The sequence below is a fragment of the Aspergillus eucalypticola genome, assembly GCF_003184535.1.
Source record: "Aspergillus eucalypticola CBS 122712 chromosome Unknown BO83scaffold_29, whole genome shotgun sequence".
Classification (NCBI taxonomy): domain Eukaryota; kingdom Fungi; phylum Ascomycota; class Eurotiomycetes; order Eurotiales; family Aspergillaceae; genus Aspergillus; species Aspergillus eucalypticola.
Window position 1 is genome coordinate 285786 of NW_020290303.1, and position 20383 is coordinate 306168.

At 50.5% G+C, this 20383-nt stretch overlaps 8 protein-coding genes across 8 annotated transcripts; 2 read left to right on the forward strand and 6 right to left on the reverse strand.

Annotated features, from left to right (window-relative positions):
* The first annotated feature begins 1165 nt into the window (after positions 1-1165).
* On the forward strand, positions 1166-5378 carry BO83DRAFT_440558 (F-box/WD repeat-containing protein). Its single transcript, XM_025536266.1, has 3 exons — positions 1166-1918; positions 2007-4721; positions 4772-5378. The coding sequence occupies exons 1-3, from the start codon at positions 1622-1624 to the stop codon at positions 4895-4897; spliced, it is 3138 nt and encodes a 1045-aa protein (XP_025384210.1). The 5' UTR covers positions 1166-1621; the 3' UTR covers positions 4898-5378.
* Positions 5379-5456: 78 nt separating this feature from the next.
* BO83DRAFT_440559 (translation initiation/elongation factor MRX8) lies at positions 5457-6990 on the reverse strand. Its single transcript, XM_025536267.1, has 2 exons — positions 6391-6990; positions 5457-6315 (listed from the first exon to the last, which is right to left on the reverse strand). The coding sequence occupies exons 1-2, from the start codon at positions 6942-6944 to the stop codon at positions 5880-5882; spliced, it is 990 nt and encodes a 329-aa protein (XP_025384211.1). The 5' UTR covers positions 6945-6990; the 3' UTR covers positions 5457-5879.
* A 174-nt stretch (positions 6991-7164) lies between these two features.
* On the forward strand, positions 7165-10233 carry BO83DRAFT_411123 (60S ribosomal protein eL8). The gene is made up of 6 exons (XM_025534283.1): positions 7165-7408; positions 7492-7878; positions 8496-8585; positions 8971-9048; positions 9111-9620; positions 9688-10233. Exons 1-6 carry the CDS (start codon positions 7340-7342, stop codon positions 9886-9888), a joined length of 1335 nt encoding a protein of 444 aa, XP_025384212.1. The 5' UTR covers positions 7165-7339; the 3' UTR covers positions 9889-10233.
* On the reverse strand, positions 9896-10190 carry BO83DRAFT_381698 (uncharacterized protein). The gene has a single exon (XM_025532049.1). It carries the CDS (start codon positions 10157-10159, stop codon positions 9989-9991), a length of 171 nt encoding a protein of 56 aa, XP_025384213.1. The 5' UTR covers positions 10160-10190; the 3' UTR covers positions 9896-9988.
* A 357-nt stretch (positions 10234-10590) lies between the features above and the next one.
* On the reverse strand, positions 10591-14141 carry BO83DRAFT_126512 (putative spindle pole body component). The gene is made up of 5 exons (XM_025526069.1): positions 13875-14141; positions 13656-13733; positions 13347-13555; positions 10889-13277; positions 10591-10817 (listed from the first exon to the last, which is right to left on the reverse strand). The coding sequence occupies exons 2-5, from the start codon at positions 13710-13712 to the stop codon at positions 10779-10781; spliced, it is 2694 nt and encodes an 897-aa protein (XP_025384214.1). The 5' UTR covers positions 13713-13733; positions 13875-14141; the 3' UTR covers positions 10591-10778.
* Positions 14142-14981: 840 nt separating this feature from the next.
* BO83DRAFT_381700 (uS17 family ribosomal protein) lies at positions 14982-16211 on the reverse strand. Its single transcript, XM_025532050.1, has one exon. The coding sequence runs from the start codon at positions 15955-15957 to the stop codon at positions 15265-15267; it is 693 nt and encodes a 230-aa protein (XP_025384215.1). The 5' UTR covers positions 15958-16211; the 3' UTR covers positions 14982-15264.
* BO83DRAFT_126551 (uncharacterized protein) lies at positions 16058-16757 on the reverse strand. The gene has a single exon (XM_025526070.1). The coding sequence runs from the start codon at positions 16530-16532 to the stop codon at positions 16158-16160; it is 375 nt and encodes a 124-aa protein (XP_025384216.1). The 5' UTR covers positions 16533-16757; the 3' UTR covers positions 16058-16157.
* Positions 16758-16782: 25 nt separating this feature from the next.
* Positions 16783-18611, reverse strand: BO83DRAFT_392426 (glycosyltransferase family 20 protein; the record flags this gene model as incomplete). Its single annotated transcript, XM_025532939.1, has 5 exons — positions 16783-16945; positions 16998-17337; positions 17389-17759; positions 17826-18198; positions 18305-18611. The coding sequence occupies 5 exons, from the start codon at positions 18609-18611 to the stop codon at positions 16783-16785; spliced, it is 1554 nt and encodes a 517-aa protein (XP_025384217.1).
* Between the last annotated feature and the right edge of the window lie 1772 nt (positions 18612-20383).

Genomic DNA, 20383 nt, shown 5'->3' on the forward strand with positions numbered 1-20383 from the left:
TAATGAAAAGACTGATATGGGGTGGTTGCTAAGTGCACTAACTGCATGGTCGGTTACCGGTAACCGAAGATTCCAGCCAGCAAGTTTACCTGTGTATTTCTATCTGTCTACCGCAAGCAGTTGAATCATCGAATCGAAAAAGACGCCAAAGGAATTCTGGACGATACAAGGAACCCCACCAAGTCACGTGTATTGGACCAGTGGCGAAGCCAGCCAAGAAAACCAACGGTTACTGGGTCAAGGACTACTGGAAATTCTGCGAAAGTCTGAGGTCACAAAGCGAATGAAATTGCGAAGGCACGAGAAAAAAAAACGTAAAAAGTGAGATGTCATATGCAGTTGGTGTGCTGGAGCCATATCTTCTAAGTGTGAAGAGATCTGGGATGATGGAATCTGGCGGCGGCTAGTATCATCCATCCACAAAACACAAAACGATTTTAAAATTTCCTTGTTTTGGGGTGAGAGTCTTTGAGAAATAGATCAGTGGGGACAAAGCAGGCACCGTCATGTTGATATAAAGTACCTTCATACGTAGTGGCCCAGTAGGATAATAATCTGGTAATAAAATAATTACTTTAAAAGTGGGCAAGCAACTTGTTAGTAGTTAGTGCTGTATCCAGTCCCCTCCCGAAAAAGAATCTAGCCATAAGTCTAATACTCACAAGTCACAACACCCGTCAACTCCACCATTGGATACATCGTTATAACGATCCTGGAAAGTGGTTCTCATCCCCAGGGAGAGTTGCTCCGAGCGCTGGGTGATCCCCGACTGCAGGACGGCAAATTCAGAACCCGCCTTGCCTCTAAGGTTTTTTCCTTGACCCTTTTTCATTTGTCTTCGTTGCTCCTGTTTTCTTTCTTTCCATTCCTTTTTCTTCCTCCATCACTACACCTATTCTTCTTCTACCGCCTGCCATCTTTCTTCCTCACACTTTCTTCTCCTCTCTCTCTGTCTCACAGATGGGGAATCATCGGCCGTCAATATATTTTAAATAGGATTTAGTCTTCACATTGCGGAGCCACCAGCCTCGGGAAGCCGCCAGATTGGGCTAGCCGGGAGCCACTGAGGACAGAACCGCCGGCTGCTGCGAAGAGCCTAAGCCTGACCTGAAGGAGGCACAACCAACCACCTTCTGGTTCAGCTCCCTCGATCATTCTCCGCCGCCCAACACCTCCTTGTCAGCAGAGCACGCCACAGCCTGCCCTCGTTCACTTCCCTTCACCTTCTCTACACACCGGCCTATCTTCCACACCCCGTCCAGGCCCTTATTCGTTCGGTACTCACGGTCATGTTTTAACGATCACTCCTCCACAGCTGTGCGCATTCGGTTGCTCTTTGCGGGCGTGTATACCTGTTGGCGGTCCTCATTTGACACCGACTTCTTGCTGGACGTACGGCCGATCAACTCCATCACATAAACAACAATCCCCCATTCTCACCACCAGCTCCTCGACACGAAACAGCCCTCCAGCAGCCAGATCTGATGCGTCATAGCCAACAAGTCTGTCGAAGCTGATTCATCCTTGCCACGCCATCACGCTACTACACGCTCTTCCTAGTAACTCAACCTCGGACATACATACCACTGAGTCGGTCGCATATTCGTTCGGCAACCTTATCATGGAGGAAGATGGAAATGGTCGGGGCCTCGGTCCTGGGTCTCCCAGTACCTCCGTCGGTCAATTTTCCTTCGCCCCTGCTACCCGAACTACTGTTGTTACGACGACAACTACAACCACTACGACGTTTCCTCCCGTGCTCATTAGGCCGCCACGCGCGATGCAGGATTTGGATCCCAAGGTGTACCCACTGGCATCTGCCCCTACACCATCGGCGTTGCGAAATATACGATTTGAACTTGGTGGTAAATCGGTTGTGTTTAATGAACCGGAAGATACTGCGGGCACATTGAACGAGGTACGTCTTTATTTCTTGTTTTTCGCGAGCCCTTCCACTTCCCGGCTACGTGACTTGACTCCTGGACCCTGTATATTGACTTCAATAGTTGCATGAGAAGAATGACGCGCTCAAAACCTCGAACGGTCTTGTGCGATCTGTGGCCTCCTTTACTTCGGACGATACCCAGCTATCAAGGCGTCTTGCACATAGAACCTCCAACCAGCCATCCAACCACCTGTCTATCTCCAAGCGTCGGCTTACGGAAGCGCAACAGGGGTCATTACGGGCACGTTCCGCGCGAGTACCCTCAGAGCCTTCGTTCCGTCCCGCTCGTTCTCATGGCTCCACGCCAGTACATCCTACCGTGGCTGGCTTAGCCACCCCGGAGACGGAAACCAATAGCAACAACGCCATGGAAGGCATATTGTCGAGAAGGAGGATTCACAGTGCGAGTAATGCTCGTAGGGAGACATTACTGCGGTCTCCTTTATCCTCGGAAGTTGAGTCTCAGGGGTCCTCGCAGACAGTGGACGCCAGAAAAGAGACCTTGCGTACAAATACTATCATGCAGGAACATGACAGACAATCTGGCTGCGCTAATGAGACCGGTTTTGCCAGACCTGCATTGGAAAGGACGGGGTCGGACCCTCGACAACAATTGGCCGGGATTGCTGCAAGTCAGGATTCAGGTTACGATGCACCGGGTGACGGTTCTCGGCATCTGCCTACGGACTCGTCTTCACAGCCTTTTATTGACAATATCGTTGCCCAAGATATGTGTTTGCCCAGTCCCAGTTTGTCTCCAGTGGCGGCTCTAAATGCCGCGAACATCGATTCCTCTTTCGATTCTGCTGAAGACCAAGAGGACACGGACTCTAGTTTTGATAACAGTGATTCTCGCTTTATTGGGCCTTTGCCCGTAGGGGACTCCAATGGCGAAGCGACTTATGTTGCCAAGCCCGAACAGCTTGCAGGACCCATGATGCAACGCCCCACTTCCATGATGGATATACCTAATGTGCTGGACTTCTTTGACTCGGTACCTGACAGTATGAAAACATATATGATGTACCAATTCCTGAGGCGCTGTCCGAAACAGACGCTGCACTTTGTTGCGGACGTTGTTAACCCTGCCTTGAAATGTGACTTCCTGTCCCTGCTTCCGCTTGAGCTCAGTCTTAACATCGTGAAATATTTTGACGTTCAGACCATGTGCCGCGCGGCTCAGGTGTCCAAGAAATGGAGGCATATCATCAATTCTGACGAAAAGTCCTGGAAGGAGCTTTTTGATAGGGACGGATATGTTCTTCCCGAGGGCGAGTTGGATCGTGCGATCAGGGAGGGCTGGGGATGGCAATTTCCGAATGGCTGCGAGGATTATGAGAAGGACATGAGTTTGTCTCCTTTTATCAAGCCAGATCCAGAATCTTCTGTTCCTGCCTTGCAATCCTTTGGTGAGTCTAGTGATAGGACTTTGTCCGTGAGTCGCCGGCCTAAGAGGAAAGCTTGCACCCGTGTCTCTAGCCGTAAACTTTCGAAGCGAAAGATCTCCTCCAGTGGCACTGATCACTCCGAATCTTCGGACTGGAGGATAGAGGTTTCGGCTTCGGAAGGACCTTATGCGGCGGCGAACGCTGCGGCGGCGGCCGTCCCATATCCGGACATCGGCTTGCCATCGCTTCGCGGTCTTCACCTCTACAAATCGCTATATCAGCGTCACCATTCGATTCACAGGGCTTGGATGAAACCAGTTGTCAAGCCAAGACACATCGCCTTCCGCGCCCATGATCGCCACGTTGTCACTTGTCTCCAGTTCGATACGGAGAAGGTGCTTACTGGGAGCGACGACACGAACATCAATGTTTATGACACTAGGACTGGTGAGCTCAAGGCCACTCTTGAAGGCCATGAAGGTGGTGTATGGGCACTTGAGTATTATGGCAACACTTTGGTTTCTGGGTCTACCGACAGGTCGGTAAGAGTTTGGGACATCGAAAAGGCTCGGTGCACTCAGATATTCCATGGCCACACCTCCACAGTGCGCTGCCTGCAGATTGTTTTACCGGTCGAGGTGGGAAAGAAGGCTGATGGCACACCTGAGATGATGCCAAAGGAACCGTTGATCATCACAGGCTCTCGTGACTCAAACCTTCGTGTCTGGAAACTTCCTAAACCAGGAGATCCGGGTTATTATCAGAGCGGACCTCATGTCGATGACACAGACTGCCCATACTTTGTCCGTGTCCTCACTGGGCACCAGCACTCTGTCCGGGCGATCGCAGCGCATGGTGACACGTTAGTGAGTGGAAGCTATGACTGCACCGTGCGTGTATGGAAAATATCTACAGGAGAGACTGTACATCGGCTTCAAGGTCATACTCTGAAGGTGTATAGTGTCGTTCTTGACCACAAGAGAAATCGTTGTATCAGTGGATCCATGGATAACATGGTTAAGGTGTGGTCATTGGAAACGGGTTCAATTCTGTACAATTTGGAAGGGCACACGTCCCTTGTTGGTCTGCTTGACCTCAAGTGTGACCGTCTAGTGTCGGCGGCTGCGGACTCTACGCTGAGGATCTGGGATCCTGAAACTGGGCAGTGCAGGAACATGCTGAGCGCCCACACCGGTGCAATCACTTGTTTCCAGCATGATGGCCAGAAGGTCATTTCTGGATCAGACCGGACACTGAAGATGTGGGATGTAAAAACTGGGGATTGTGTCCGAGACCTTCTCACCGACCTTAGTGGCGTGTGGCAGGTAAAGTTCAACGACCGGAGATGCGTCGCTGCAGTGCAGCGTGACAGCTTAACATACATTGAGGTAAGTTCATTTTTTCAAATATTCAATTGCCAGCTACTAAGAAAGCTCAGGTCCTTGACTTTGGCGCTTCCCGCGATGGAGTACCAAGCGAACAGCTAGGAAGACGCATCGTCGTCAATAGATGGGGTCAGGAAGTCAGTGACACTGACGAAGATTACGACCTTTCGGACGCCTGAACATACTACGTCTGTCGCCTACTGCCTACTTCACTGCTTGGGCAGATGAAGAAACTTTGTCCCTTTGCGACAGGCAACACGAACGGCAATTTTCTCACGTTATATTCCCCCTTTTTCTTTTTCGCAACATATTCGAACCATGACATAACTACGATACCCCCAATCAATGCAACTATAATTACCTTTATGAGAGTTTGCATAGCGCGGTTAGCATCCCTTGACATGCTGCATCATGACGGACAGGCGTTTTGGCATTCAAAACGGACTCACCAATCAGCCTCTTGTCTAATAACTCTTCTCTCTTACCTCCTCGATCATACTACATCCGCATGCTCGATATGCATCCTTTTGTCCTCCTGTCCGCCTCTGTTTAACACGGGCGCTCCCGTCCCCGAGCTTCTACATATTCCGACTACCCCGTCTCTGTTTTATATCCGAATACTATAGACTTGAAGTGGCTTTATCTGCAATCGAATACGATATGATTTTTGTATCTACAATCCAGCTATCCTATTCTTCCGTAAGCATCTCCGTGCACTCGAGGTCACAACCTTGTCGAGCGGTTTTAGCCTGGAAGCGCATGGCTCCATCGTAAACATAGCCGAAGATGAGACTATGGCTTTTTCCACTTTCCCCCGCCTGCCCTGGGAAGCGCGGTGTAAGGTGGCGCGGTCCTTAACAGGCCGAAAACCATGGTGCAGGCTGAGCGGCATGGAATCCTGGGCCGGGCTCGAGGTACGAGGCCGCACATACCGCGAATTACTCCACGGGCCCAGTATTGCATCTCTAGGTCAGATGATAAATACTCAGCATGTAAAGCAGTCCCAACATCCACTAGGTAATCGCTGCAGCAACAGCGACATGAGATTAGCAGAGCCCCGTCACGCGATCTTTCTCGCAGCTAGCCAAGCTGGCCAGTCCATAAGGATCAGTGCGCACTATCAACGAACATTTCAGCAGCCAGAGAAGGCACCAAAACCCCTCAAGGCCCAGCCCCAGAGGACATAGTTGACCCCGTCAGATCAGGTTGGCCATAGCTAGACTTCACCTCCATCATCCCATCATAGCCCGCAGCAGACAAAATAGCCCAACGAATGGGACTAATCCCCAAGTAATTCCCCGGTGTCCGGAGGACCTTCGAACTGCATGTCAAAATCTCCCCCAAAGCACCGGGGCCCTCGTCTCGGCCAACAGGCTGGATGATAGGACGGAGCTCCTGTATCTTCTTCTGTGTCTGGAGCAGACGTTCCTCCGTTACTCCAGTCGCGAGCTGGCTCGTCCTCGCCGCCATGATATTATCCACTTTTGAGACGATGATCTGGTGCGGGATGGCGTAGTGGCGGAACAATTCAAGTATGCCTTCGTCGGAGTGCTTGATGCCGTGCTGGCCGTCGATTAGGATGAAGGTGCGGCGGAGTCTAGAGGTAGATTAGTTTGTTAGCATGTAATTTACTGTGATATATGTGTGCTTAGGGTAAGCAGGCAATACTCACTGTTTCCTATTTTTCAAATACTTCATAATCTCATTACCCCATTCCGATCGACTCCCCTTTCCGTATCCCGGCATATCAAGCAACACGACCTTCGACTCGCCGCCCTTTGTCCCTCCGATCCCGAATGCATTCATCGTCTGCGTGCGCCCTGGTTTCGACGACGTCCAGCATATTTCCTGCCCCATAAGGGCGTTCAATAGCGAGCTTTTACCGACATTCGACCGCCCTAGAAATGCTACTTCGGGAGTGGTCGAGGAGAGCGGCGTCGTGCGGAACTTGCTCAGGGTCCAGAGCTTGATTGGGGAGTGGCGCGAGGGAGCGAAGAATTTGTCTGCGTAGGCGAGTTGGCTTTCATCCGGTGCTTGTGTGTCCCAGTAGTAGTTCACAGCTGTGGCGGGGATGTCTCTGAATTGTAGTTTGTTGTTGGGCTGCGGCCGCGGTTGCGGTTGTGATTGCGGATTCGGAGGTTTGCTTGTCGAATAGTTGCGATAAACGGGGAGGGCTTTCGCTCGAGGATGGCAGAGGGGCCTTAATGAGGAGATTCGGTTTTTCATGATGTGCTGAGGGGTCGAGTTAGACGGAAGAGGTACTGTGATAGACTTCTAGTAATTGGATGGATTTCTTCGAATTAATGAGCTTCTCCAGAAATTGTCCCCGGATAAGAAAGTCTTCCGAGCTGCGGTTCGAAGCTCGGGGAACCTTTGCCGAGTCTCCGCTCCAGGCCGATAAGGCAGTCCGAGGGACAGCTTCATCTATCGCTCATCATCGGTCATTATTCCACCCCTTACACGGTCACTACTTTTGCGTGCTGCTCTTTTCCACCAACTGGCTTAATTACATATCCCTATTTCGTACTTAGGAATTATTCTTTGATTTCTATTCCCCGCAGAAAACATCCATCCACCGAGCTAAAATCACCCGTGCCCCGCGGACACTGCACTGCACCAAGATGATCAACGCCGTCCTCGTCTTCAACAACAACGGACAACCCCGTTTAACCAAGTTCTACACACAGATCGTGGGTCTACACTCAATCGCATCTTCCCAACCAACCCACCCCTCACCTACCAAGCATCCCATACTAACCTTCCAACTTACCAGGACACCCAAACCAAACAATCCCTAATCGCGCAAATCTACAACCTCGTCTCCCAACGCCCCGCCAGCGCCTGCAATTTCCTCCCCCTCCCACCACTTCTCTCCCGCGGCGCAAGCTCCGGCGCAGAAAACGGCCCCTCCGACGCCCCCACCCAAATCACCTACCGGAACTATGCCACCTTGTCGTTCATCATGATCTCCACGTCGACTGAGTCGCCGCTGGCGCTGATCGATCTAATCCAGGTCTTCGTGGAGGCGTTGGATCGCATGTTCGAGAACGTGTGCGAGCTGGATCTGATCTTCGGGTATGAGACTATGCATGCGGTGCTGAGTGAGATGATTGTTGGGGGTGTGGTGGTGGAGACGAATATTGATAAGATTGTTTCGGCGGTCAGGGATCAGGAGGGTAATTTGGGGAAGAAGAGGGCTATTCAGGCGGCTAGTTCGGGGATTGGGAGGACGGGGCTGCCAGGGTTGGGGGCTTGGAGGTGAGGTGAGCGTGAGCTGATGGGTTGAGGTATGTTACGATTAGGTTACGATATGGGTTGCTATTATGTTTGGTTCATGTTTGGTTCGGTGGGAGGCTGTTGGTGTGTTATATAGATGGATAGTGTTATGGATACCTGAGCGTGAGTTTGGCGTTTCTAGTGGAGGTATGTTGGGAATTAGATTCATAGATGTCTTTTGACATAAATGACAATGGAGGATGTCTCGAGAACAGTACAACTAATAAGTGTGTTGCATGCTATGGACCCACTAAAGTAATAGAGAATCCATTAAACGGATGAGTGCGCATATCAACTGAATACTAGTAGACGACCATCATCAAAGTCTAGACTGCCATGCAAATACATGTAAGAGACATCCAACATGATTGGCCCATCCTGCTACATCAACCCCAAGGGCTAACCCTACATCACCTGACCGAGCCACAACCCAGCCCCGGCAAACAAGATAATCCGCCCGCGGCCCACACAAGCAAACGGCGCTAATGGATTTCTTCTCAGAGCGCGAAATTAATTGAACTTCTTCTTTTCTTCTTTCTCTTGACTGTCAATCCTGCACCCAACGCCGCCGCGGATCCCGTCGACAAAATGGTAAGCACATAGAATCGTCCATTCAACGCCTCTTCTATTCAATTAGAATTGAGCCTATCGACTATACGCTGCGAAACATGTTGTGAGACGAGAATTGCTTCCGTCTCGCTTCATATCGCAACATGTCGAGAAGCGACACAAATTTCCGTTGACTCGCTTCTACTTCCTCTTCTTCACAATCCGTAAAACGATTGCAAAGGATGAGGAGGAGGTTGTGATCAGCGATGATTTTTGGCTGGAGGTTATACACAAACTGCTCCCTCAGGGAAAATCTTGGAAACTTGGTTTTTCTCTGTGGGAACAGTTTGTGTATCCTCCCTAGAGTTCAAGGAAGATGCAGCAAGATGGTGGAACAAGATTGCTGATCTTCTTTTCTCAATGATAGCCTGCCCAGAAGTCCGGAAAGAAGACTGCTCCCCTCCCTTACCCCCAGGGTAAGGCTGGCGCTAAGAAGGCTCCCAAGGTAGGCATTCATACCCTTATCAATACTGACCAACATGAAAAATACTAATATGGTATGAATAGAACCCTCTCATCGAGAAGCGCCCCCGCAACTTCGGCATTGGCCAGGACATCCAGCCCAAGCGCAACCTCGGCCGTTTCGTCAAGTGGCCCGAGTATGTCCGTCTGCAGCGCCAGAAGAAGATCTTGAACCTCCGTCTCAAGGTCCCTCCTTCCATTGCTCAGTTCCAGAACACCCTGGACCGCAACACCGCTGCCCAGACCTTCAAGTTCCTCAACAAGTACCGTCCCGAGACCAAGGTCGAGAAGAAGGAGCGTCTCCACGCCGAGGCCACCGCCGTCGCTGAGGGCAAGAAGAAGGAGGATGTCTCCAAGAAGCCCTACAACGTCAAGTACGGTCTCAACCACGTTGTCGGCCTCGTCGAGAACAAGAAGGCTTCCCTTGTCCTGATTGCTCACGACGTTGACCCCATTGAGCTGGTTGTCTTCCTGCCCGCTCTTTGCCGCAAGATGGGTGTCCCTTACGCTATTGTTAAGGGTAAGGCTCGTCTTGGAACTGTTGTTCACAAGAAGGTATGTCAAATTCCCACTTTCGTATCTACACACCTCGATGATGGTGGGCTAATAATTATTGGTATAGACCTCCGCTGTCCTCGCTCTCACCGAGGTCCGCTCCGAGGACAAGGCCGAGTTCGCCAAGCTCCTCTCCGCCGTCAAGGAGGGCTACTCCGACAAGTACGAGGAGTCCCGCCGTCACTGGGGTGGTGGTATCATGGGCGCCAAGGCTGTTGCCCGCCAGGAGAAGAAGCGCAAGGCCGTTGAGGGTGCTATCCGTGTCTAAAAAGCTAGCTAGCCTAACCAGCGAGCTACTAACAACACCGACGGGATAAAAAAAAATCTTATACCATCAACGAAACTTCTAATGACCTCATCTTCCTATCCTATTTTCCTATACTCTTCATGTACACGTTGCAGATACCCATGAATGCTATTTCAGACATCATCAACAACCACAGCTTCGGTTTTGTTATTCTTTTTGTGTGTGTGTGTGAACTTTGTAGGAAGTTGTCTTGGGAGTTTGAGCATTCATGTGACGTCTGCAATATGTACATCTTAGTTGTAGATCGAAGTAAGTCGTAAAGTCTTTGGATCGATAGCTTGTGTGTACTAGTGGGTAGCAAGAAACCCTTGAAAGAAAATTTGTCTAGGCTGTGATCTAGCCCTTTGACCCGGCCCCACAAATTAACTGCCGATGCAGTGCAAGCCAACCATACCGATAGAGCAAACAAGTCATGACCCGTACAATACAACAACACATTATAACATGGTACAGAAAGGTTTGGTTGTCTATACATCAATCAAGTCATGTAATCACTCAAGCAGAAAAAAAAAGGTATGGCAATGGTATGGTATGATGGTATGGAGCAAAACACAAACAAGAAAAACACAAACTCAAATCAATGCACCCAGATGCCCCCCTTGAACCCATTTGTTTCCCAGTCCAGGCAAGAGAATGTCCACGCACACCCCAATGTAATAAAACGCAAAAGCAATCCGAACTAGAGTGTATAGATGGTGGTAGTGGAAGAAGGATATTGACCGAAAGACCCGCCCAATGAGAAGATAAAAGAGACAATGAAGCTAACTCAGCGAAATGAGAACGAAGAACACTTCCGGGGAATAGGTAAGTGTAAAAGGAGGTGGAGAGTAGTCGTGTCATTCATTCATTCATCAGCGTTGAGAGGGTGGTCGTGTAAGCCCTTGCCTTGCCTGTTGCACTTCCAAGTCAGCAAATGTTTCGCCAGGAACAGATCAGAGAACAGGTTATCGTTGATCCATACCTTCATTTGTTCGATTCTTGCCTTGAGTTGGCTGGTAACTTCCGCAGCTCTCTTCCAGCTCTCCGCTGGCTCGGCACTCCTGGCGGGTTGTTCTTCGCCAGAAGCACTGCCCGAGCCCAGTCCTGATGACCGAGTCGGACTTCCCAAGCCAGAGTAGCCGGTACCAAAGCTAGGACTGAGCTTGCGCCGACCAAGTCCTGCCTCTCTAGCGCTGAGTCCCGAGGATTCCAGGCCATTGTTCTCCTTCTCCTCACTCGGGCTAGCCGAAGCATAGGAGCGCGGCCGTGAGCTCTCGAATCGCGAGCCCATGAGACCAGCCCGTGACATCGGTGCACGGCCATCTTCTTGGTATACGGAGCCTGATTCGGACATGGGCATACCGATATTCTCCGGTAGGGTGTTGGGAGGGCTAATGGCACTAGCACGAAGAGCTCTTGCGAGCTCACGCTTCAGGCGCTCAATTTCCCGCTGCTGCTTTTGTACAGTCTGCTCCGCTGACTCTGCATCGCTTCGTGCGCGAACCAGTTGGGTTTCCTTCGCCTTGATACTCAGGACATCCCTTGTGTGGTCTTCAATTAGCTGCGCGTTCTGGTCTTGAAGCTCCATCACTTGCGAGTTCAGCTTGGTCCTCTCAGACCTCAGGTCCTCAACCATACGCATAAACCGCTCCTTCTCCGCACGTAGCTCATCCAACTCGGCTCGTTCCAGGGCCGAGATTCCGCTGAATTGAGGAGCTGCAGGAGCGGGCGCAGGCTCGCTGGGAGCCGCTGGTTTCGCAATCGGTCGGCCTGCAAGTCCTCTTCCCAGACCAAATTTGGGAGGTGCCGGTGCAGGCGGCTGCTCCTCCGTGGGAGGAGAGACAACCCGCCGCTGCGGAGATGCAATTCCTCCAGGGCCACCGAGCCTCTTCTTGAGACCGCCAGGAGCCGGCAGACCACCAGGTTTGGCGGGCCCTCCAAGCTTAGAAGGAACGGACCTTGCGGGCTTGGGTGACGGAGCAGCTACGGGTTCCTCGACAGGAGGCGCAGCAGCAGCCGGCCTCTTGGCTCCCAGTGCAGGCTTCTTCGCCACGACCTTCTTTCCAGGGGCAGGTTTCGGGGGTGCCACGATCGGCTTAGGTCTATCCTTAGCCTTGACCTCCGCTGTTTCGAAGAATTCCTTGATTTTGGTCTTCCTGATGTCGTCGAGACCGTCCAGATAGGGGTTCATCGCCCGCTCGCCCATGATCTTCATCAAGGTACCGAGAACTTCAGCTCCTCCGGCACGGTTGACCTCAGTAGATTCAGTAAGGAGTTTCGTGCCTGCCTCAGCTATCGACTTGACTTCCGGCTTCGCCGGAACATCTCTGGTTGTACGTAGGCAACGGATCAAGAACTTGAGTGTTTCCTGTTTGACTTGAGGGTTCTTGTGCTTGAGGAATTCGAGAATCTCCTCCAGGCACTCTGACAAGCTAGTCGCGATGAATACTGCATCCAAAGCTTGACCCAGGGCATCCGCCACACTCTGCTTCTTTTCCTTCAAGCGCTCCAGCATGGGCGACATGATGGTAGGCCGATACTTGACGAAACCACTGCGAATTCCCTTGGCAAGAAGTTCGACACAGTTGGCGGCAACGGTTACAACGGCGATGTTTGCATCCTTCATGGATTTAGCCAACATACGAATAACGTCATCGAACGGCCCATCCTTGATCCGGGGAACGTTCAATACAGTGTGCAGAGCGTCCAAGGCCTCTTTCCTATCCTTCCACTTCGAAGAAGAAAGCTGCTCCTGGAAGTTACCTGGGATCTTGGAGAAGACATCAACGGGCTCGGCCAGATCGAAAGCATCGACCTCTCCTTCATCTTCCTCTGCCGGGTATTCCTCGCCTCCTTCAAACTCATCGTCATCACCCTCTGGCGCAGCGCTGGCTGCGGCCATGGCATCTTGCTGTGCCCTCGTGAACCTCTCCTGCTTGGGCGCCGGCTCTTGCTTGACATTTTCGAACAGCTTCTCCAGATCCTGTTGTTGTACGGGCTTGAGTTCGTTCCAGAAAAGCGGTTTGATGGCTTCCTTCAGCCAGCGGTAGAGTTCCACAGTGAGGTTTTGCGCTTCCGCACGGACGTTCTTGTCAGCATGACCGAAAACCTTTGGCAAAGCCTTCAACACAGGCTTGGGGTCAACAATCTTGCAACCAAAGTTGTGATAAATTGCTCTCAGTCCTGCCAGCCCAGCGGCAATAACCTTGGGAACTTTGTGTGACAGAGCGGGGAGCATTTCTTCGATGACGGGGTCCGATTTATCCAGCTCAACACATAATAACAGGGCTTCGATCGCATTCGTTTTGGCAGCGGGTCGTGTGGATGGGAGACCCTTTTCACATATCGGGAAGACGGTGGTTGCTCGGGTCCTTCATCACACATGTTAGCCATCAACCACCATAAATTAGTCAAACAGCACCATTATTCCAAAAATATACCTTGTACAAGCCTGAACACCACCGAATTTCAAGAATGCGCAATAAGATCCAAGACCTTCTTGTTGAGCCGCAACATTGGAGTCTGCCACAGCCCCTTTCCACAAGCCGGGATCTTGTATGAACGGCGTGAAAACGGGATCCGACTCATCAGGCGACTTCTCGAATTGTTGTTTCGCATCCTCATATCCATTCTTGCGGGCTTTCCAGTTCTAATCCGAGAGCATAGACATGTCAGTATTCAGATATATAACAACAACCCCGCGAACCCGAAACATGCGGGAAACGGGAGCAAAACAGCGACAAACTAACCTTGTGCGAGAACCGATCCGTCAATGGCAAGGAAGAGAAATCCTCCTCCTCGGCCATATTGAATGTCTAAGAATAAGTCTGTAAAATGGCAATCAGTTAGCATCGAACTTCGATTTGGTTTACTTGCAAGCGTGCAGTCCCATCACTAAGTGGCTTATGGCTTGAAGCCCCAAATAGCGACGGACGCTTATCGCTAACAACTGAATAAAGCACACACACCTTGGGGTTTATTCGTAGTAGCGTATATTCCGATCGCAGATCTCGTGCACGGGCGGCGGCGGCGGCGGAAAGTTGACTGACTGACAGAAAGGTTGGTTCTGATTGAGAGGGGCTTTTTGCTTCGGGTTAGGTTCGCCGGATGAATAAGGTAACTAGTTTTCGTGAGAGTATGGGGTGTCGAAAATAAGGGGGGGAAGAGAGCGCGACGTCAGGGGAGGGGGGAAGAAATTGAAAGAGTCTAATGGAGGCGGAAGTGGGGGGAGAAATTGATGAAGTCAACAAGAAAGTAGAGAGAGGAGAGAGAAAAGGGAAGCTGGAAAGTAAACAACGGATCAAGAGTCGCTGGGGTGACTTTCGCGACCCAATGGAAAAGGCTTGGCTTGGCGGCGAACCAACTTTCGAGAACTGATTTGGTTATATAACTTGACTGCCCGGTCAGGTACCAATTTGGGAGGGGGGAGGTTATATAGATATTGGGAGAGTATGTAGTTGTAGCTATCTGGGAAATAGATTGTATATTATGGATGTTTTGAGTTTGGTGAATAGTGGTTTTTTCCATGTTGTACTGTTCGTGGAGGTTGTCTCCTGTGATGTAGAAGTACTTGGGAGTACATCTGCCGGCATATATTTCCAGTGTGGATGTGAGGTTACTTATAAGTCGATTTGCCAGACATATCCTGGAGAACAATATTTAATACATGCGTAGTTACTGATGATACTTATTAAGGTAACCAGTAAATTATTATTCGAATTATTGTACATTCGAGTCTATACTCAACCCCGCAAGAAAAGCGATAGTCACGTGATATTTCTTCAGAACAGTATCTGCATTTCACCTGGATTGTTCCTTCTGTATCATGCAAGAAATGTCATGGCCTAGTTATTTTCTGCTTCTTCAATAGCCTGCATGTATGTTGCATGAGTCAGTAGTCTAGACTAATTGAGGATGTCGCTGTATATCGTGCAGTGGGAACTACCGTATATCGTACTACCAAGAACATTGCTATGTATTCCCCAGTAGATGATTGTTACTACTTCGCAGTTATACTAGCACAAAGGGTAATAGTATTCACGCTATTGGTGTATGGCCCTAAATCCTAGTAATATCGCAGAAAAGGTGCTCAACCAACCCAGCTACACATCTACACACAACCAACCAACCAACCCAACAGCCAATCCAAGACAAAAGCACAACATGCCATGGAAAAGTAAATAGCTAGTAATATACAGACACACAATGTTTACATACAACATATTCGAACAGATCAGAGATAAAAGGAAACCAATCCCACAACAACCAAACCAACCCATCTATCTTTAATTTCAACTCTACCCCCCCTCTCTCATCCTCCATTCCTCAATCAAACCCACCTACTCAATCAAACACAACCTAAACCTCAACTCCCCCAGTCCTCTCAAGCACCAACCTTCTAATCCTCCCAACATGCTCCCCACCCTTCCCCTCACTCTCAGACACACCAGCCTCGGCCCTCCTCGCCTCCCTACGCTCCCACTTAGCAGCCCTCTTAGCCGCACGCTCAGCATCCCTCTCCGCGCGAGTCAAAACAGCCGGTCTATCCTCAATAGCAGATCCAAACGGCGCAATGATTCTCTCCACAACGTGGCGCACGTTCCGGCTCTTCGGGTAGCCGGACGAGAACTCAATGACGTCGCCCTCGCGCAGCGAGTTGCGCGGATCCGACACCAAGTAGTTCGTTACCTTGGGGTAGGGCTTCTGGATGTGTGCGTCCCAGATGGTGTGGCGGTGGCTGACGCGGACGGTGCGGTCCATCCGGCCGACGGAGACGACGGTGCCGGTCTTAGTCTTGTAGGGGTAGCTGCGGAGGGAGGGGGGGACGGCGGCGGTGGTGGTAGTAGTGGAGGTGGATGACAGGTCTGCTTCTTGTTGTTGTTGTTGTTGTGATTGTTGCTGCTGCTCGTTGAGTCGGGGGACGGTGGTCGTGAGAGAGCGCAGGGTGGTCTGGTATAGAGAGGGCGCTGTTGTGGAGGAGGTAGTGGTGGTGGAGCGCATCATGGAGGAGCGCAGGGGCTGAAGAGCCCGGAGAAAATTGGCGGGACGCATTGTGGTGGTGTATTTGAAGGACCGAATGCTCCTTTGGTTGTAGAGATGGTGCTGGGGAGGAAGCACGGCCAGGTCAATCCGCTTGGACGGGAGTTTTTGTAGACGTTGCGGCGGTGCCGGGCACGGGGTACGATAGGAATTATCGGCCTTTGTAATCCTCCGAGAAAAGTTGAGAGTCTATCCGCTCAGCGAGATAGCAATTAATTGGCGATTGACCCTGTTGAGCACGATGGGGCTTGCTGCGAGGCTTGCTGTCCAGGCCGGAGGAGCATCGCGGCCGCGGACGAGTTCGCCGAGAATTTCTGAAATCTCGGGCATGTTTGCATGTTTTGCATCCCATTCTTCTCCACGCATCCTCCGCAGGGTGTCTGCACAAATGCAAACCTCTTAAGCAATATGAAATAAATGATGGACATTAATGAATGCAATATTTGGTGTGTAACTATGTGTTTATATGTAACATGAAATGGACCGCCCACTATTTTATGCCACTGAAATCCTAATAACACCGACGCCCAACGCATATTGTAGAGTAGAGAGGGACCAATGGCCGAGGGATCGCGATATGCTCCCATATACACAGTAAAAAAACCAAACCTCCGATGTCTGTTGCCCAACCATACCCTGGAATTAAGGCCAGAACACAGTGTTCACTCTTGTAATATTCCATACGCGAAACCGAGATGTAAACTGTAGGAAGAAGCCCTTCGCCACGCCTTGTGCTCATATACCAGTAAAATAGACGTCTTAAATCAATCATTCACGCATCGCCATATTCAATGGATCCTCGGCCGTAATCAATCATACAAAGCGGGGGCACCAAGCTCACTGTGCCACTTGCTCCTGGTCCGGGGTATCTACACCGTTAGAACGTTCTCCGTTCTCAGAGTTGTTGTCGCTGAGAGAAGCCTTCTTAGCATGGAACTTCTCCGCTGAATGCTCCGAGATGCGAGTCAGTTCGGTCACGAAGGACTGGCCCCAGAATGCACTAGAAACGTAGTTAGTGTCAAAGCTCCTCGTCATCTCAGATATGATCGAACCTTGTATATTTATTGACATATTTGTCGAGCTTGGAGAAGTTGAGGGCCCTCTGCTCGTCGCTCATGGTTACCGCTTCCTGATAAGCACCCGCCAGCTCTTCAGTGTTCCAGGGGTTGATAATGATACTGCCGTTAAGGCTCTGAGCGGCACCCGCGAACTCGGAAAGCACCAAGACACCATGACGCTTCTTCTGTGTTGCGATGTACTCATAGGCAACGAGGTTCATTCCGTCGCGGGTCGACGAAACAATGCAGGCGTCGGAAACCGCGTACAGAGCAATTAGCTCGTCAAAGTTGACTGACTTGTGCAGGAAGTGGATAGGCATGAATTCAACGGTGCCTGATCATCGGTCAGCGAATGGGTGTTGCCCATAGACAGCGCGAAACCTACCAAATTTGCCATTTATACGGCCCACCAGCTCATTTACAACAGCCCTCAAGTTCTGGTATTCTTCCACATCTTGTCGACTAGGAACAGCAACCTGAACCAGGACAACCTTGCCAACCCACTCTGGATGATCGCTGAGGAATACCTCAAGGGCATGCAATTTTTGGGGAACACCCTTGATGTAGTCCAAGCGGTCCACGCCCACCATAAGTTTTACGCCCTGAAATTTTTGTTCCAGCATCGCAATGCGTTTCTGGACCTTCTCCTTCTTCAACCCCTCTTCAAACTTCTCCGGGTCAATGCCGATAGGGAAGGCACCGCAAGCAATGATCTTGCCCTGGAACTCAATCCCATTAGGTGTAGTTGTTAAGCCCCTAGGTATCCATGACGTTAGCACCTCCATTGTCTTTCGAAGAGGAAATAGTCAATCCAATACATACAAGAGTCGTGAACAAGCACTCAAGAAGTGCCTAGTGTAGTCGTAGGTATGGAACCCGATCAGGTCGCAATGCAGAACACCGAGCAACAACTCGTTCCGCACTGGGAGGATTCTGTAGATTTCGCTGCTAGGGAAGGGCGTGTGGAGGAAGAAGCCAATCTTGACATTTTCCTTGCTATGGCCGATCTCCTCGCGCAGCATCTCGGGAAGGAGCATCAAGTGATAATCATGCACCCAGATCAAGTCTCCATCTTGAACTTCCTTCGCAACCGCTTTGGCGAAGAGGCGGTTGGCCTCCTTGTACGCCTCCCAGGCGGACTCATCAAAGGTAATCTCGCCGGGATGGTAATGGAAGAGGGGCCAGAGAATAGAGTCTGTGAGCAGTGGGCATCTGTCAGCAAGCAAGCGTCTTCAGCCGGGATCAATGAGGGAGCAACCATCACAGATCCTCAGTACGATAAGGAGATTGATAATACTAACTAGAGAAGCCATTGTAGTGACGATCTGCCAGCTCGTCATCAATGAACACTGGCACAGCGTTATACTCCTGCTTCAGGCGTTGCTTCACAACGGGAATCTCCTCCTCCGGGACCTCCAAACCGGGCCAGCCGTACCATTGGAAGGTCGTGGACTTGGACAGGCCACTCAATCCGCTGACCAGGCCACCGGAGGACATGGAGAAGTCATAGCGACCATCATCCGATCGCTTGATGGTGATTGGAAGCCGATTGGAGACGAGGAGCAAGCGAGCCTCACCCTGAAAGGTGGGGTTCTCAAGGGAGGGCATGCTGTCGGAATTGGCGGGGCACCGACGCAGATAGTCAGATGTAAGTATGTACAAATGTACTAGTTAGACCGAGTAAGCGACCATTGAGGGTCTGAATTAAAGACAAAGGACGAGACTGGCTTATCAAAGAAGACGCCAGGGACGAGGAATAAGAGTAGACGGAGGCGGGGCTCTGGGGTCGTAAGCTGCAGAGACGGTAGTTCTCGGATTATAATTATTGAGACTTGTTGGTCTTCAGTGAAGAACCAGGAAGAAGGAAACGGCCGGGTGGTTTGTCAGTCTTGGACCACTGTTCACCAATTGAATGAAGCCGAGTGAACCCAGGTACGGGAGCAAGAAAGCTAAGGGATGACAAAAGAGGGATCGAAGTGAAGGTTAAGTTTAGGCGTTAAGAAAAAGAAGAGGAAGAAAAGGAAGGTCACGGATGGCGACCTGGAATGCCTTGAAGCCAAGAAGCTGGTGCTTGGGTGCTTGGGTGCTTGGTGCTTCCTGATGCTGGGAAGCAGCTTAAAGGCGGCGGGGAAGAATCGAGGGGAGTGACCTCACTTCAGAGACCGGCGCGCGGACCAAGTGACCCAGGTTTGGGCCGAAGAAGAACCAAGAGCAGTAGTGCCGGGAGTCCACCTAGAGCTCCTCACTAGCAAGTTCATCGACAGGGAAAAAGCAGTGAGAAGGAAGAGGGATGTGGGCCAGCGAGCAAGCAGAGTCAGTTGGTTATTCCTGAATGTTGCAAGTTGTAGGTTGGAAAAGATTATCGATCACAGCACACACTCTGACAGGTTGCTTGTGACTCCCTTCTTTTTTTTTTTTGTGTTCTCCTTGGATTTTTTTTTTTATTCCGTTGAGTCGCTTCACAGCCTATCGCTTTCACGGGAAAGAGATGACGAGAGGCGGGGGAAGAAGGGAAAAAAAAAAAAAAAAAAAAAGAGGTGTGGTGGAAAGATGAGTTTGGGAAAGAATAATTGAGGGGGGGAGAGTAGTAGTTCCGACCAAAGTGGGCGATGAAGTCAGAGATGACCAGCGGTCGCGATGGATGCCAGAATCTTGCCAGCCACTCACACTCGCCCTTGGCTTTGGATGATGCCAACACTTCCAGTTTCCCCTCAACAAGGGAAATCTACGTTACTAGTTACTGAGGTACTACTTCCTCATTTCAGGTCCACGGCTACTTGGGATTCATGTAACTTGATTCGTCTACCCAATTCAAATGGCCTGATGACTGTTCAACACTGTAATGTCACCCCAGCAGTAATAAAGGCTACTATCTTTAACCCTGATCCAGTAGTATAGAAACCAACCTGACTACTTCACTCTCACTTGGTCCATCTACAAAGTAACATGCTGGGTGGCATGGGGAGGAAAGCAAGTCATCTGCATTATTCTTGATGAATGTTGATCCCCGCAAAGGTACGAACAAACACGAGCGTTGCAGGATTTCACTCACTCACTCACACTATCTCCCTTCTTGTTAACCTTTTTTCCTTCTTGCTGCCCGAGAGGCGCTTTCAAATCGGGTGGTTGAAATCAATACCCCGCTGTTATGGACGGGTCTGGACTCTCTATACTACTTTGATCCCAACATTAATGGATTCATTGACTCTGTATATCTTGATGCTCTGCAACTCACTACGTCTTATGATAACGGCCACATTCCTTAGTGTAGACAAAAGGACTGACTTAAAAATTGTCTGGTGCCTCTTGAAGAAGGTGAGGTAACTGCTATGCACTTCAGTTGATCATTTTTACCTAATGACATTCCATGGCACACTCGG